The following is a 17207-nucleotide window of genomic DNA, read 5'->3' as shown; positions in this document are numbered from 1 at the left end:
CGTCCATGGCGCCCTGGGAGCAGTCGTTATTGGGGGTTAACTGCCTTGCTTAACGGCAGAACCGAAATTCTTTCCACCTTATCGGCTCTGGGATTCAAACCAGCGACCTTACGGTTACTGGCCCAACGCTCTTAACCGCAAGGCTACCTGCCAACCCACAGGGGGATGACATCCCTCCGTTTCCATGAGAACCCACGGGGTTGGGGGTGTGGACATTTATCAGCGTGGTGGGGGGGGTTAACCGCTTCTCCTGTCATCAGTCTGAATTGAATAAATCCAGCAGTGGGAAGGAAGGTAGCCTGTCGTAGAAACTAGCAGGAGGGCTGCGAGGGTCGGTGACTTATGTGTTCCTGTCCTGCTAAAGATCCATCTGACCCCACAGAGGTTTCCAGTTCAAGGACGACTGGCCCTCTGGAAGGAGAGGTAAATAAAACTGTAGAAGCCAAAAGAGAAATCAGCACCTCATCACCGTACGGGGGATGCATGGGGGGGGGGGGGGGGTTCAAAATTGTTTCCTTAGAAAAAGGTGCTGTGTTTAGACCATCCACAGTAGAAGGTCAGGAGCAAAATACATTATTCAAAAGCAACTTAAGGTGCTTTCTACACCCACACAACCAAAGCAAAATATAACATTTTGGTCATTTAATTTAGGTTGCATTGTACAATTTGGAAGTAAAAGTTTGTACTGCTACGGTTGGCAAAAAAAAGGATTGAAGAGGATTGAAGTATAATATACCTCTATTACAGTAATGCAAATGTCACAGTCAAATTTTGAGGAAAATATAATTGTTTTATAATCATAAAGAGAAGCCCTCAATATTGAGGTCAAATATTAATTGAAGCTTCAGAGTTGAGGATCATTCCTCTTATCTGAGTCGTATAGCACTTTGTCAACTCAAATTAATCTCCAATTGGATCAGTAACTAATCCCGATGTTAGTGATTTTCAGTTAATCATTAAGTAACATGGATGCATCAAAAATATGTATCAACTTAAAACAACCAAGTTGTTTTCATAGAACTGTAGTTTCCTCCAATATTGAAGAATCAAATCAAATCAAATGTATTTACAAGAGGAAGTAAGAACAGCATCCACAAACGTTTACTTCCAGTGACATTTTCCGGTCGAATGTAAAAGGACTTGACAAAGGAGTATAGTATATAACATGTCAGACAATAAATATCATACAATACTCTAATACACTATTGTGCAAACCCAAACCGTACTCTGCTGGCTCAGATGTTTTCCTTTCACGTTTTTCATTCCAGCACGGTTACGTCAACTGTTACAACAACGGTTCCAACAACTGTTACAACATTGTGGATGCATAACCAGGCCAGCACAGTACAGCTTGGCTCAGCTCAGTTCGACTCAGCTTAATAGTGTGAAAAGAGTATTAGAGAAGGAATAAAAGGGCTTCTATTGCTTTGAGAGTTCAGGTTAGAAGGAATGAGAGGACAGGTTAGAGGGAAGGAGAGGACAGGTTAGAAGGAATGAGAGGACAGGTTAGAGGGAAGGAGAGGACAGGTTAGAAGGAAGGAGGGGACAGGTTAGAAGGAATGAGAGGACAGGTTAGAGGGAAGGAGAGGACAGGTTAGAAGGAAGGAGAAGACAGGTTAGAGGGAAGGAGAGTACAGGTTAGAGGGAAGGAGAGGACAGGTTAGAGGGAAGGAGAGGACAGGTTAGAAGGAATGAGAGGACAGGTTAGAGGGAAGGAGAGGACAGGTTAGAGGGAAGGAGAGGACATGTTAGAAGGAAGGAGGGGACAGGTTAGAGGGAAGGAGAGGACAGGTTAGAAGGAAGGAGAGGACAGGTTAGAAGGAATGAGAGGACAGGTTAGAGGGAAGGAGAGGACAGGTTAGAGGGAATGAGAGGACAGGTTAGAGGGAAGGAGAGGACAGGTTAGAGGGAAGGAGGGGACAGGTTAGAAGGAATGAGAGGACAGGTTAGAGGGAAGGAGAGGACAGGTTAGAGGGAAGAAGAGGACAGGTTAGAAGGAAGGAGAGGACAGGTTAGAGGGAAGGAGAGGACAGGTTAGAAGGAATGAGAGGACAGGTTAGAGGGAAGCAGAGGACAGGTTAGAAGGAAGGAGAGGACAGGTTAGAGGGAAGGAGAGGACAGGTGAAAGGGAAGGAGAGGACAGGTTAAAAGGAAAGAGAGGGCAGGTTAGAAGGAAGGTTTAGGGTCACACAGTAACAGGAGAAATACAGGGAGGTCTACTGTAACAAGAGAGATACTTACGCCATGACAATCACACTGAAATCCAGCCAGTTCCAAGGGTCCCGCAGGAAGGTAAATGGCCCCACACAGAATCCCCTTGCCAGAATCTTTATCAACGATTCAAACGTGTAAATGCCAGTGAAAGTGTACCTGGGTGGGTGTATGGGGTAAGGGAAGGGGAGAACAAAAGGTCAAAACATTAGCAAGCAATGGCATAAGCTAGGGTGAGGGACAACCCTCCCCCTTCTTCCTTCACATGGTTGCCCCAACTCCAAGTGCAGTTCTAATAAAATAAAATGTAAAAAGAAGAAAGAAACCAAGAAGGAAAGGGACAGAGAGGTAAACATGTAGCAGATTTAGGGAGACAGAGACACAGGACAGAAAGAATGAGAAGCGCATGGACAGTACAGCACTTGTCAGCCCAGAGGGAATGAGACAGACAGCAAGCTCTTTGACAGCAGTGCTCCTTGATGAGTTAAGCAGGTCATCAAGACAAGAATATGCATTAAAATCCAGGATGACACTGTAATGTATTGGTTTGGCTCAGACTGACGGGAATCATTGAACTGTACTTTACATTGACAGTATATATCAGTCCAAGTCAATACATTAGTCACTTAATTGTAACATTGAATAAATTAAAGAGTGTGAGAGAGAGACACTCTTCAGAGGACACTGGGATGAAGGATGCAGCATTCGGCGGAAGGTCACAGCCATATTCCTTTTAGTTTTTGTCATAGCTACTGACTCAGTTCTTCCTGTAAGGTTAATGGTTAACAAGGGAGACTGTGATTGGCTCGGAGTCATTTCATGCTACAGATTTTTCCAATGAGCCTCTTTTTGAGTGAGAATATAAACAGCCTGATTTGTAGTGTGTTGTTGACAGTGTAGATTCCATTTGCGGAAAGGCTGCCTGCATTAAAGGTAAACTTGGCAGGCTGACTCTGACTTAAAACAGGGTGGTTGCTTTTCATAACATAGAGGACTACACTGCACTGGTTACATGTCTGTGGGTCAAATACACTCTGTCCATATGACAGATGCCTCTGCCTAACAGCAAATCCATAGTGTGGGATGGACTTATACTCTGAATGATTGAGAATAGAGAAGAGAGAGAGACATTACAAATAGCTAGATAGATAGATAGATAGATAGATAGATAGATAGATAGATAGATAGATAGATAGATAGATAGATAGATAGATAGATAGATAGATAGATAGATAGATAGATAGATAGATAGATAGATAGATAGATAGATAGATAGATAGATAGATAGATAGATAGATAGATAGATAGATAGATAGATAGATAGATAGATAGATAGATAGATAGATAGATAGATAGATAGATAGATAGATAGATAGATAGATAGATAGATAGATAGATAGATAGATAGATAGATAGATAGATAGATAGATAGATAGATTTTTCCCAAGTCCAACTCTACTGATCCCAATTCTATAAAACTTCATGATAATCTGAATGATAATTCCCATTTCATCATTGATTTTGCTTTCAGTTGTTTGTTTATCGTAGTGGTTGGAATATCAATCCCTTTAATGAAAATTTAAGAAGGCATAAACGGTATGTGTCACCCATGGTTGTTCATTCCGATGCAGCATAGCAAGAGTGCAATTAGCAAATTAGCTGGGTACACTAAAATCATGAACTTACTTGCTAATTGTGGTTGGCAAGGCAACAAACACCTGGCAAAGCGTTACATCAGGACACATAGGGCACAGAGGGTCAATACAGTCAAAGAGGTTTGAGGGAACAGAAAAGAAAGAACACAAGAGAGAATTCACAGAAGAAGCTAGCGTCAATGCTGAGAGACAGAGAAGATGGGAGGACAAGGCATACTTACTCTACATACTTGGCCCAATACTCTGGTTCCGACATGGCCATGAAGCAACAGTTGGTCAAAATAGTGCACATTATGAACAGACTGAATAACGTGCACGTGGTTAAGGAAAATGGTGATTCAATAACAACATATACATACATCACAACACTACTACTCTGAATATAAAGACATAATGATTATGCCCATGTGCCCCATTTAGGTTTGGTTTGACTGCTGTCATTATCACCGTCATTGAGCAGAGTAAAGAGAACAAAATAAAATTGCTAACACGTTATGGGAAAGGGAAAGGGGGGTAACTAGTCAGTTGTACAACTAAATGCATTCAACTGAAATGTCTTCTGCATTTAACCCAACCCCTCTGAATCCGAGAGGGGCGGAGGGCTGCCTTAATCGACATCCACGTCTTCGGTGCCTGGGGAACTGACTTGCTCAGGGGAAGAACAACAGATTTTTACCTTGTCAGTTTGGGGATTCAATCCATCAACCTTTCGGTTACTGGCCCAACGCTCCTACCCGCCTACCCTGCTACCCCCCCTTTCGGTTACTGGCCCAACGCTCCTACCCGCCTACCCTGCTACCCCCCATGTGTTTTAAAGCTGTAATAACCCCAGTAACAACATTGTTGTTAAATACAATTTCAGTGTTGTAGTTGAATTTTTTATTTAAAAATAAATAAATAAATATCACATTTACAGAAGTATTCAGACCGTTTACTCAGTACTTTGTTGAAGCACCTTTGGCAGGGATTACAGCCTCGAGTCTCCTTGGGAATGTTGCCACAAGCTTGGCACACAGGTATTTGGGGAGTTTCTCCCATTCTTCTCTGCAGATCCTCTCAAGATCTGTCAGGTCGGATGGGGAGCGTTGCTGCACAGCTATTTTCAGGTCTCTCCAGAGATGTTCAACCGGGTTCAAGTCCAGGCTCTGGCTGGGCCACTCAAGGACATTCAGAGACTTGTCCCGAAGCCACTCGTGCATTGTCTTGTTTATGTGCTTAGGGTTGTTGTCCTGATGTAACGCTTTGCCAGGTGTTTGTCCTGTCCCCCAGTCTGAGGTCCTGAGCGCTATGGGGCAGGTTTCCATCAAGGATCTCTCTGTACTTTAATCTATTCATCTTTCCCTTGATACTGGCTAGTCTCCCAGTCTCTCCCGCTGAAAAACGTCCCAACAGGATGATGCTGCCACCACCATGCTTCACCGTAGGAATGATGCCAGTATTCCTCCAGAAGTGACGCTTGGCATTCAGGCCAAAGTGTTAAATCCTGGTTTCATCAGACCAGATCATTTTGTTTCTCATGGTCTAAGAGTCCTTTAGGTGCTTTTTGGCAAACTCCAAACGGGCTGTCATGTGCCTTTTCCTGAGGAGTGGCTTCTGGCCACTCTACCATAAAGGCCTGATTGGAAAGTCCTCCCATCTCCACAGAGGAACTCTGGAGCTCTGTCAGAGTGACTATCGGGTTCTTGGTCACCTCCCTGACCAAGGCCCTTCTCCTCCGATTGCCCAGTTTGGCCGGGTGGCCAGTTCTAGGAAGAGTCTTGGTGGTTCCAAACTTCTTCTGTTTAATAATGATGAAGGCCACTGTGTTCTTGGGGACCTTCAATGCTGCAGATATTTGCTACACTTCCCCAGATCTAGAACCAGGTTTGGCCGGGGTAGGCCGTCATTGCACATAATAATTTGTTATTAACTGACTTGCCTAGCTAAATAAAGGTTAAATAAACAATTAAATAAATAAATAAAAAGATCTGTGCCTCAACACATTCCTGTCTTGGAGCTCTACGGACAATTCCTTCAACCTCATGGCTTGGTTTCTGCTCTGACATGCACTGTCAACTGTGGGACATTATATAGACAGGTGTGTGCCTTTCCAAATCATGTCTCATTGAATTTACCACAAGTGGACTCCAATCAAGTTGTAGAAACATCTCAAGGATGATCAATGGAATCAGGATGCACCTGAACTCAATTTCGAGTCTCATGGCAAAGGGTTAGATGAACGTAAATAAGATATTTTTTTGTTTGAATACATTTGCAAAAATGTCTAAAAATGTGCTTTCACTTTGTCGTTATGGGGGATTGTGTGTAGAGTGATGAGGAAAATAGATCATTTTATCAATTTTAGAATAAGGCTATAAAGTAACAAAATGTGGAAAAAGTCAAGGGGTCTGAATACTTTCCGAATGCACTGTATGCGTTCTCCAAGATGTATGTTAAGTTATATCATCCAATTTGTATACTATTGTAAGACTGGGTAATATTAATGATACTATACGTCCTCTAATTCGTATGATATTGTTTGGCCGCTATTCCATTTATAATGTAACTTAACGTAACGTAATACTGTACATCAATGGAGGGAACAGATTTAAGTACCGAATCCTACGAATTGCCCTGAGACCAGGTTGGGCAAAGAGCAAGCACAGAACAAATATTCTAAAGCTAATTGACGCCAACAATTATACCTCAGCTGTTGGTTAGCCCTGGCCACCATGGTGCTAATAGAATTATCATCCCGCTCCCACCTCCCTTCTCATTTCATAGGCAAGATTAGATCATCTGCTGTGCTGTGTGGAGAGTGGTAAGAGGAACCCAAACCGCTTATTTAAAAACATATTAAATATGCAACTTAAACTCACCCAGTGAGGTGGAATTGAGAAGGTGTTTATGGAAACTATGAGGCTTGAAAGTTGATTTCCTGTCCCAAATGTTCTATTTAGCCTATATTTTTGGATGCTGATTGGTTGATATGTCTATCAAACTTTTCTTGATAGAATAAATTGTCCCTCATTTGCATTAATAGTTGGAATTGGCTTGCTCTAGGCTACGCCAAAAACAATGGGCTATTCGTACGGGAGAACTTTCTGCAAACTTATTGTTTCTTGTATTCATACACTCTTAGAAAAAAGGGTTCCATAAGGGTTCTTCGGCTGTCCCCATAGGAGAACCCTGTTTGGTGTCAGGGAGAACCCTTTTGGGTTCCATGTAGAGCCCTCTGTGGAAAGGGTCCTACTTGGTATGCGAAAGGGTTCTACCTGGAACCAAAAAGGGTTCTTCAAAGGGTTAACCTATGGGGACAGCCGAAGAACCACTTTAGGTTCTAGATAGAACCTTTTTTCTATGAGTGCAGGTGGTTCAGAAACATCCTCGGGTGATGAATAACTTTGACAGAGACCTGAAGATTCCTCATGCTAAGGCTTCAGCTCAGAGGGCTAGCCACAGGCGACCCAGGTTTAGAACCCCTGGTTAGTTACACAATCAAATGACCTACTGACAAAACAGAAGTGTCAAAATAATGGCTGCCGTGTCATAAGTCCTTTTGCCTGAGGAAGCACTGCATTACTATGAAGTACCTCTCTCATCCCGACGGCTCGTTACAATTCCCACACTCACAGACAGCACTTTACTCAAATGAGTCACCATAACGATAAGCACCCTGGCTCTACAGAGGATTCCAGAGCTCCCACACTATTAATGAGAAAGTCAATTTCAGCATTATGTACAAATCAGACTGCTGCCAAAAAGCTGCTAAGGCCTGGAATCCCAGGGTTTGTTTATAAACCGCTAGAGTAATGTACACAGGCGTTTTCTTACGCGCTAACAGGCCTGTCAAACTGCCAGTCGTCAAAGTATATCTTGGCAGCAGCTTTTGCCTCAATTATCATCCCTTTATGAAATGCTTACTTAGGTTTTTCCCCGCTTTAAGGTCTCATACGGCTTAATCTACAGACTAGATTCTATCTTCTCTCTTTGATGACTTCACTCACAGCTTTGTAGTGCTGTACCCCCTTTAAAGTAAGAGTGTTCTGGCTACAACTTCATTGATCTCTTGTTAATAATCAAACATGTACCCTGATACCTTATGACCTTTGTCACTGCACAGTGTCACGCCCTGGTCAAAGTATTTTGTGTTTATCTTTATGTATTTGGTCAGGCCAGGGTGTGGCATGGGGTTTTTGTAATTGTGGTGTGTTTGTCTTGGGGTTTTGGTGGTGGTATTGGGATTGTTGCTAGTAGGGTTATCTAGCAAGGTCTATGGCTGTCTGGAGTGGTTCTCAATTAGAGGCAGGTGTTTATCGTTGTCTCTGATTGGGAACCATATTTAGGCAGCCATATTCTTTGAGTTTGTCGTGGGTGATTGTCCTTAGTGTCTTACTTGTACTCTCTGTTAGTTTGCACTAGATAGGCTGTTTCGGTTTTCATTACGTTTATTGTTTTGTTCGTGTAAGTTCGTGTTATTTTGTTTCATTAAATATGAATCGCAATCGACACGCTGCATTTTGGTCCGATCCTTGTTCTACCTCTTCGTCAGAGGAGGATATAGAAGAAAGCCGTAACAGAATCACCCACCACCAACGGACCAAGCAGCGTGTCAACAGGCAGGAGCAGCCCAAAGAGGAGAGGCGCTATAAGGAGTTCTGGACATGGGAGGAAATCCTAAACGGAGAAGGACCCTGGGCTCAGCCTGGAGAATATCGCCGCCCCAAAGAGGAACTGGAGGCGAGAGCAAAGAGGCGCCGTAATGAGGAGGCAGCACGGCGACTCGGAAGGAAGCCTGAGAATCAGCCCCAAAAATGTATTGGGGGGGGGGCTCAGGGAGAGTGTGGCAGAGTCAGGAGTCAGACCTGAGCCAACTCTCCCTGTTTATCGTGAGGAGCCTAGGAGGAGACCCGAACCAGAGCCGGTGTTGGAGGTGAGCGAAACAGAGACCGTGAAGGAGTTAATGGGGAAATTGGAGGAGAGAGAAATTAGGGAGTTGCTGTGTTGGTGCTTTTTGCATGGAATTCGCCCGACGGAACGTGTCGGGATTTGATGGCACCTGGGTTAGCGCTCCATACTCGTCCTGAGGTGCGTGTTAGTCGGCTGGTGAAGTTGGTACCAGCCTCACGTACCAGGCCTCCTGTACACATCCCTAGCCTTGCACGTCCTGTGCCAACACTGCTCTCAAGATCTCCAGTACGCCTTCACGGTCTAGCCCATCCTGTGCCACCTCCACACTCCAGTCCTCCGGTAGCAGCTCCCCGCACCAGGCTTCCTGTGCGTGTCCTCGGTCAAGTAACACCAGTACCAGCACCACGCACCAGGCCTTCAGTGCGCCTCGCCTGTTCAGCGCAACCAGAGTCTCTCTCCTCTCCTGCGCTGCTGGATTCTCCCGCCTGTTTAGCGCAGTTAGTCTTCCTCCTCTCCTGCGCTGCCGGAGTCTCCCGCCTGTTCAGCGCAGACAGAGCTGCCAGTCTGCAAGGAGCTGCCAGTCTACATGAAGCAGCCAGAGATGTAAGTCTGCATGGAGCAGCCCGAGCTGCCAGTCTGCATGAATCAGCCAGTCTACATGAAGCAGCCAGAGCTGTCAGTCTGCATGGAGCAGCCAGAGCTGTCAGCCTGCATGGAGCAGCTAGAGCTGTCAGTCTGCATGGAGCAGCCAGAGCTGTCAGTCTACATGAAGGAGCCCGAGCTGCCAGTCTGCATGAAGCAGCCAGTCTACATGGAGCAGCCCAAGCTGCCAGTCTGCATGAAGCAGCCAGTCTACATGAAGCAGCCAGAGATGTCAGTCTGCATGGAGCAGCCAGAGCTGTCAGTCTGCATGGAGCAGCCAGAGCTGTCAGTCTACATGAAGCAGCCAGAGCTGTCAGTCTACATGAAGGAGCCCGAGCTGCCAGTCTGCATGAAGCAGCCAGTCTACATGGAGCAGCCAGAGCTGTCAGTCTGCATGAAGCAGCCAGAGATGTCAGTCTGCATAGAGCAGCCAGAGCTGCCAGTCATCAAGGAGCTGCCAGTCTACATGGAGCAGCCAGAGCTGTCAATCTGCAAGGAGCTGTCAGTCTGCACGGAGCTGTCAGTCTGCAAGGAGCTGTCAGTCTGCAAGGGGCTGCCAGTCAGCACGGAGCCGCCAGAGCTGTCAGTCTGTAAGAAGCCGCCAGAGCTGTCAGCCTATATGGAGCAGCCAGTGCCGCCAGTCTGCCCAGCGCCGCCAGTGCCCCCAGTCTGCCCAGCGTCGCCAGTCTGCCCAGCGTCGCCAGTCTGCCCAGCATTGCCAGTCTGCCCAGCACCGCCAGTCTGCCCAGCACCGCCAGTCTGCCCAGCACCGCCAGATCTGCCAGTCAACCAGACTCTTCCAGATCTGCCAGTCAACCAGACTCTTCCAGATCTGCCAGTCAACCAGACTCTTCCAGATCTGCCAGTCAACCAGACTCTGCCAGTCAACCAGACTCTTCCAGATCTGCCAGTCAACCAGACTCATCCAGATCTGCCAGTCAGCCAGGATCTGCCAGTCAGCCAGGATCTGCCAGTCAGCCAGGATCTGCCAGTCAGCCAGGATCTGCTGAGACCACCAGCCAGCCAGGATCTGGTAGATCTACCTACCTGCCTGAGCTTTCTCTCACTCTTGAGCTTTCTCTCACTCCCGAGCTTCCCCTCAGTCCCGAGCTGCCTCAGTCCCGAGCTGTCCTTCAGTCCCGATCTGCTCCTCAGTCCAGTGGGGTTCTGGGTGAGGACTACTAGGCCATGGTCGGTGGCGAGGGTGGACTATCCAGGGACGAAGGGAGAGGGGACTAAGACATTAATGGAGTGGGGTCCACGTCCCGCGTCGGAGCCGCCACCATGGACAGACGCCCACCCGGACCCTCCCTATTGTTTTGAGGTGCGTTCGGGAGTCCGCACCTTAGGGGGGGGGGGGTTCTGTCACGCCCTGGTCAAAGTATTTTGTGTTTATCTTTATGTATTTGGTCAGGCCAGGGTGTGGCATGGGGTTTTTGTAATTGTGGTGTGTTTGTCTTGGGGTTTTGGTGGTGGTATTGGGATTGTTGCTAGTAGGGTTATCTAGCAAGGTCTATGGCTGTCTGGAGTGGTTCTCAATTAGAGGCAGGTGTTTATCGTTGTCTCTGATTGGGAACCATATTTAGGCAGCCATATTCTTTGAGTTTGTCGTGGGTGATTGTCCTTAGTGTCTTACTTGTACTCTCTGTTAGTTTGCACTAGATAGGCTGTTTCGGTTTTCATTACGTTTATTGTTTTGTTCGTGTAAGTTCGTGTTATTTTGTTTCATTAAATATGAATCGCAATCGACACGCTGCATTTTGGTCCGATCCTTGTTCTACCTCTTCGTCAGAGGAGGATATAGAAGAAAGCCGTAACAGAATCACCCACCACCAACGGACCAAGCAGCGTGTCAACAGGCAGGAGCAGCCCAAAGAGGAGAGGCGCTATAAGGAGTTCTGGACATGGGAGGAAATCCTAAACGGAGAAGGACCCTGGGCTCAGCCTGGAGAATATCGCCGCCCCAAAGAGGAACTGGAGGCGAGAGCAAAGAGGCGCCGTAATGAGGAGGCAGCACGGCGACTCGGAAGGAAGCCTGAGAATCAGCCCCAAAAATGTATTGGGGGGGGGGCTCAGGGAGAGTGTGGCAGAGTCAGGAGTCAGACCTGAGCCAACTCTCCCTGTTTATCGTGAGGAGCCTAGGAGGAGACCCGAACCAGAGCCGGTGTTGGAGGTGAGCGAAACAGAGACCGTGAAGGAGTTAATGGGGAAATTGGAGGAGAGAGAAATTAGGGAGTTGCTGTGTTGGTGCTTTTTGCATGGAATTCGCCCGACGGAACGTGTCGGGATTTGATGGCACCTGGGTTAGCGCTCCATACTCGTCCTGAGGTGCGTGTTAGTCGGCTGGTGAAGTTGGTACCAGCCTCACGTACCAGGCCTCCTGTACACATCCCTAGCCTTGCACGTCCTGTGCCAACACTGCTCTCAAGATCTCCAGTACGCCTTCACGGTCTAGCCCATCCTGTGCCACCTCCACACTCCAGTCCTCCGGTAGCAGCTCCCCGCACCAGGCTTCCTGTGCGTGTCCTCGGTCAAGTAACACCAGTACCAGCACCACGCACCAGGCCTTCAGTGCGCCTCGCCTGTTCAGCGCAACCAGAGTCTCTCTCCTCTCCTGCGCTGCTGGATTCTCCCGCCTGTTTAGCGCAGTTAGTCTTCCTCCTCTCCTGCGCTGCCGGAGTCTCCCGCCTGTTCAGCGCAGACAGAGCTGCCAGTCTGCAAGGAGCTGCCAGTCTACATGAAGCAGCCAGAGATGTAAGTCTGCATGGAGCAGCCCGAGCTGCCAGTCTGCATGAATCAGCCAGTCTACATGAAGCAGCCAGAGCTGTCAGTCTGCATGGAGCAGCCAGAGCTGTCAGCCTGCATGGAGCAGCTAGAGCTGTCAGTCTGCATGGAGCAGCCAGAGCTGTCAGTCTACATGAAGGAGCCCGAGCTGCCAGTCTGCATGAAGCAGCCAGTCTACATGGAGCAGCCCAAGCTGCCAGTCTGCATGAAGCAGCCAGTCTACATGAAGCAGCCAGAGATGTCAGTCTGCATGGAGCAGCCAGAGCTGTCAGTCTGCATGGAGCAGCCAGAGCTGTCAGTCTACATGAAGCAGCCAGAGCTGTCAGTCTACATGAAGGAGCCCGAGCTGCCAGTCTGCATGAAGCAGCCAGTCTACATGGAGCAGCCAGAGCTGTCAGTCTGCATGAAGCAGCCAGAGATGTCAGTCTGCATAGAGCAGCCAGAGCTGCCAGTCATCAAGGAGCTGCCAGTCTACATGGAGCAGCCAGAGCTGTCAATCGTGTTATTTTGTTTCATTATATATGAATCGCAATCGTCACGCTGCATTTTGGTCCGATCCTTGTTCTACCTCTTCGTCAGAGGAGGATATAGAAGAAAGCCGTAACACACAGTGCTTGACTTCAACTGAACTAGGTGCCGGTACTCATTTTGGGTGCCATGACTGCTTATATTTCGGTGCAGGAGCGCCACAATACTTTTAATATTCTATAAGAGGAACAAGCAGTTAAACATTTGAAGTGCTGGTACTCAGTTCCAGTGTGAGCTCCTGCCCAAGTCAAGTATTGTCACTACAGTAAAATTCCATATGGGCTTTCCCAATCCTCTGAGCAAAGAAGCTGGTGTTGTTAGCTTGTCATATACAGCATCACTTGACTTAGCTTACAGTAACCATCCAGTCTATTACATAACCTAGCAGTAGCCATCCAGTCTATTACATAACCTACCATTAACCATCCAGTCTATTACCTAACCTACCATTAACCATCCAGTCTATTACATAACCTACCAGTAACCATCCAGTCTATTACCTAACCTACCAGTAACCATCCAGTCTATTACCTAACCTACCATTAACCATCCAGTCTATTACATAACCTACCAGTAACCATCCAGTCTATTACATAACCTACCAGTAACCATCCAGTCTATTACATAACCTACCAGTAACCATCCAGTCTATTACCTAACCTACCAGTAACCATCCAGTCTATTACATAACCTACCAGTAACCATCCAGTCTATTACCTAACCTACCATTAACCATCCAGTCTATTACATAACCTACCAGTAACCATCCAGTCTATTACATAACCTACCAGTAACCATCCAGTCTATTACCTAACCTACCATTAACCATCCAGTCTATTACATAACCTACCATTAACCATCCAGCCTATTCCATAACCTACCAGTAACCATCCAGTCTATTCCATAACCTACCAGTAACCATCCAGTCTGATCACTCTTTTGTTGCTGAGAATTTTCCTGCACTGCAGGAAATGCTAACTTGTAGTGTATTTGAAGTTAAAAAAGGCTTCGTCATTTCCATTTTAACATGTCAGACTTACGTGCAATGAGTTCATTGCACATAAGGCAAGGGACAATTCTGTGTTAAGACATTTTCAAGAGTTACTCAAATATTCTGATTTCAGAGTATAAGTCTTGTTTAGAATCCTCTCAATCATTGATTGAGTAATAAAACAGTACACTACAAACTAATAGTGGGACTGATGCTCCCTCTGTTTACTGACGGTGAGACAGCAGGCAACACCAACGGCTCAAATCTGAGCAGCTCAACACCCTTCCCAGTCCCTATTTCCCCGATCAGTACACAAGGGCAACATAATTACAACGAGAATGACATGACAATCTATCTAGACAAACTGAACTAGAGTAGGCTCTTACAGGCTATCCCAAGGCTTTTTCTTCCCTCCCAAATGTTAAATCTTTGCTCATTGATTTTCATTTTGAAACCCACCTCCTAAAACAGACAAGAGTTGGTGGAATTTTGAGTGTTCCACCAGAAAGGATATGAGTGTACTAAAACCTTTATTGATGCTCTTCTAACAGGATGAAAGGGGCTAAAAATATAGAGTGCAGATGTGGCACTAAATCGGAAGATGGCCTTCCCTTTGTTCAGTACTATAAAAGTCTGTGGAGAAACAGAAAGTGAGATAGGCAGAGAGGAGGAGGAGGGGGGGGGAGTGATAGAAAGGGACAAGGGACAGAGAGATGCGTCATGGTTAAGGACAACATGGCATGGCAATAAACATGTACAATAAACTTGCAGTGACACCAACCACACACTCACATCTACACACACACACACACTCACATCTACACACACACACACACACACACTCACATCTACACACACACTCACATCTACACACACACTCACATCTACACACACACACACTCACATCTACACACACACACACTCACATCTACACACACACACACTCACATCTACACACACACACACTCACATCTACACACACACACACTCACATCTACACACACACTCACCCATACACACACTCACGCACACACACATACACACACACACACACTCACATCTACATACACACTCACATCTACACACACTCACGCATACACACTCATGCATACACACACACACACACACACACACACTCACATCTACACACACTCACATCTACACACACACACACACACACACACAGGCACACACACACAGGCACAAACAAAACACTGATTACGTGCCATAACGAGCAAGATGCTGCTAAAAAAAAGCAGGCCTATAGAACTCTTAAGGGAGTCTCCTCATAGGAGATACAACACAACACAGAGATGAGGGGGAATGATAACAGCCAACCTAGAATGTGCTGGAACTCCCATGTCCTCTATCAAACGCTGCTCTGTGTTTAAAGGGACATTACACTCAAATTGTGTCAGATGTTTTCAGACCTCAAATGTAGTCTAATGTGAAGATGAGTCCACATCCCAAGCCATACGTTGTGTCGATCCAGCAATACGCCTCAACCACAAATGGATGTAAAACGTAAATACCAAACTTTTGAAATTATATGGTGCTTATCTTTTCAATGCATTTTGGAATGTAGCTAGTTGAATCTACGAAACAGATGGCCTGGAACATGGACTAATCTCAACAGAAGACCACTTCGGTATGAACATATTTGACAGATGCTGATTTTGAAGTATAATGTCCATTTCAAATTCAAGCAGGTCTGTTCACATGTCTGTTCAGGGTAGTTGAGAAAGTGTGAGAACATTACAGTGGCTGTAGTCACATCACTGGAGTGGAACATACTGTGAAGTAGTGTTAACGTTCCTCTACTATCCAGAGATACCGACCAATAAAGCTAACCCACTCTATACCACATGGTTGCACAACAAAGAAGTCTGAATGTCTATCTACTCTCTCACTTTGAACTCGTGTAAACCTATTGGATCATCAGATAGCGAGCCCTACACCGTTTAAGATAAATGATGACAGCTTGGTTTTGTTTCCACTGGAGATGTGCACCTGGGCAGATTTGGGGACTTGAGGAGGGAGGGGAGAGAGAGTGAGAGAGTAAAAGAGAGGGAACGAGAGATGGAGGAGAGAGAGAGAGAGAGAGAGAGAGAGAGAGAGAGGGGGAGAGAGAGAGAGGCATAGACAATGAGGAGGTGAGAGCGTTATAGAGAAATTTAGATATTGAGGACCCACAACTGTATCCAGCTGACCAGTCCACTGTCCCCAGGAGAACTACCTATCCTCAGGAGAAATAGCTTTTCACACACCCCTCAGCCTCTTTCTGGGTCCTGGGCAAACCAGCCAAAGCTACTGACTGATGAATTTTGAAAGAGTACATTTGAAACTGAGCATCATGAAAACCGTAGCTTACTCTAGTCCCTGTCCTTTTCACATACTGTAACGGTATAATTTTCACTCCCTGGGCAGCTGATTCAATCAAATCATAAAGTATTTTCTCAACTTCTACACACTGAAATCACAACTCATGCCACAGCAACTACAGCCATAGCTGTCATTTCAATTAGATTTATCCACCAGCTTAAAAGCCTAAAATTCACATCATGGAATGCATGTTTAGTCTTACAGTAACCCCAGGGTAGCACATTTTTGTTCCAGCCCAACACTATCACACCTGATGCAACTGATCAAGGTGCTTGACGATAAGTCGAGTAAAGTTCACTCAGGACGTGCTAGTGCTGGGCTGGAACACAAATGTGCCACTCTGGGGGGTTTACTTTAATACGTACTAAATAGCACGTGTCAAACTCATTCCACGGAGGAGCTTCTAAGGGTTTTTGCTCCTCCCTTGTACTTCATTGATGAAGTAAGGTCACTAATAAGTAAGGAACTGCTTCGCCTGGTTGTCTAGGGTTTAATTAAAACAAAAACCAGCCAACACTAGGCCCTCCATGAAACAGGTTCCACACCACTTCCTTTAAAGAATCACCCTCTACACCAGGTCTGCTCAACGCAGAACTTGGAGTGCCGAAACACTTCAGATTATTGTTTCTACCTGGTAGTAAATTGCACTCACCTGGTGTCTCAGGTCTGAATTAGTCCCTGATTAGAAGGAGAGGATGAAAAACAGAAGTGTTTCGGCCCACCAGTACCGACATTCAACAGCCCTACTCAACACGGTGAGAGGGGCATGATCCCATTTCAAAGCAGAACTTTAAACACTTATTAGGGAAGAAGGAGTGTGAGGGAAACAGATAGAGCTAGCAGTAAAAGAAGGAGTGTGAGGGAAACAGACAGAGCTAGCGGTAAAAGAAGGAGTGTGAGGGAAACAGACAGAGCAAGCGGTAGAAGAAGAAGAAGGAGTGTGAGGGAAACAGACAGAGCTAGTGGTAGAAGAAGAAGAAGGAGTGTGAGGGAAACAGACAGAGCTAGTGGTAGAAGAAGATGAAAGAGTGTGAGGGAAACAGACACTAGCGGTAGAAGAAGAAGGAGTGTGAAGGAAACAGACAGAGCTAGCAGAAGAAGAAGAAGGAGTGTAAGGGAAACAG

The 17207-nt window shown here is 46.2% G+C and overlaps 1 protein-coding gene across 2 annotated transcripts in view; it reads right to left on the bottom strand.

The window, feature by feature from the left end:
- Window positions 1–17207, bottom strand: part of LOC109909635 (sodium channel protein type 4 subunit alpha) — a 207742-nt gene that overhangs the window by 159179 nt on the left and 31356 nt on the right. For both annotated transcript variants that reach the window (XM_031796748.1, XM_031796749.1), the window contains exons 3-5: window positions 14216–14334; window positions 4088–4177; window positions 2242–2370 (exon numbers count right to left, since the gene is read on the bottom strand). In XM_031796748.1, coding sequence (XP_031652608.1) covers window positions 2242–2370; window positions 4088–4177; window positions 14216–14334 — 338 coding nt within the window. The remainder of the gene's footprint in view (window positions 1–2241; window positions 2371–4087; window positions 4178–14215; window positions 14335–17207) is intronic.

The sequence above is a fragment of the Oncorhynchus kisutch genome, linkage group LG18 (genome assembly GCF_002021735.2).
Source record: "Oncorhynchus kisutch isolate 150728-3 linkage group LG18, Okis_V2, whole genome shotgun sequence".
Lineage (NCBI taxonomy): Eukaryota > Metazoa > Chordata > Actinopteri > Salmoniformes > Salmonidae > Oncorhynchus > Oncorhynchus kisutch.
Note: the sequence above shows the minus strand (reverse complement) of the source record. Positions and strands in the feature narration are given on the sequence as shown.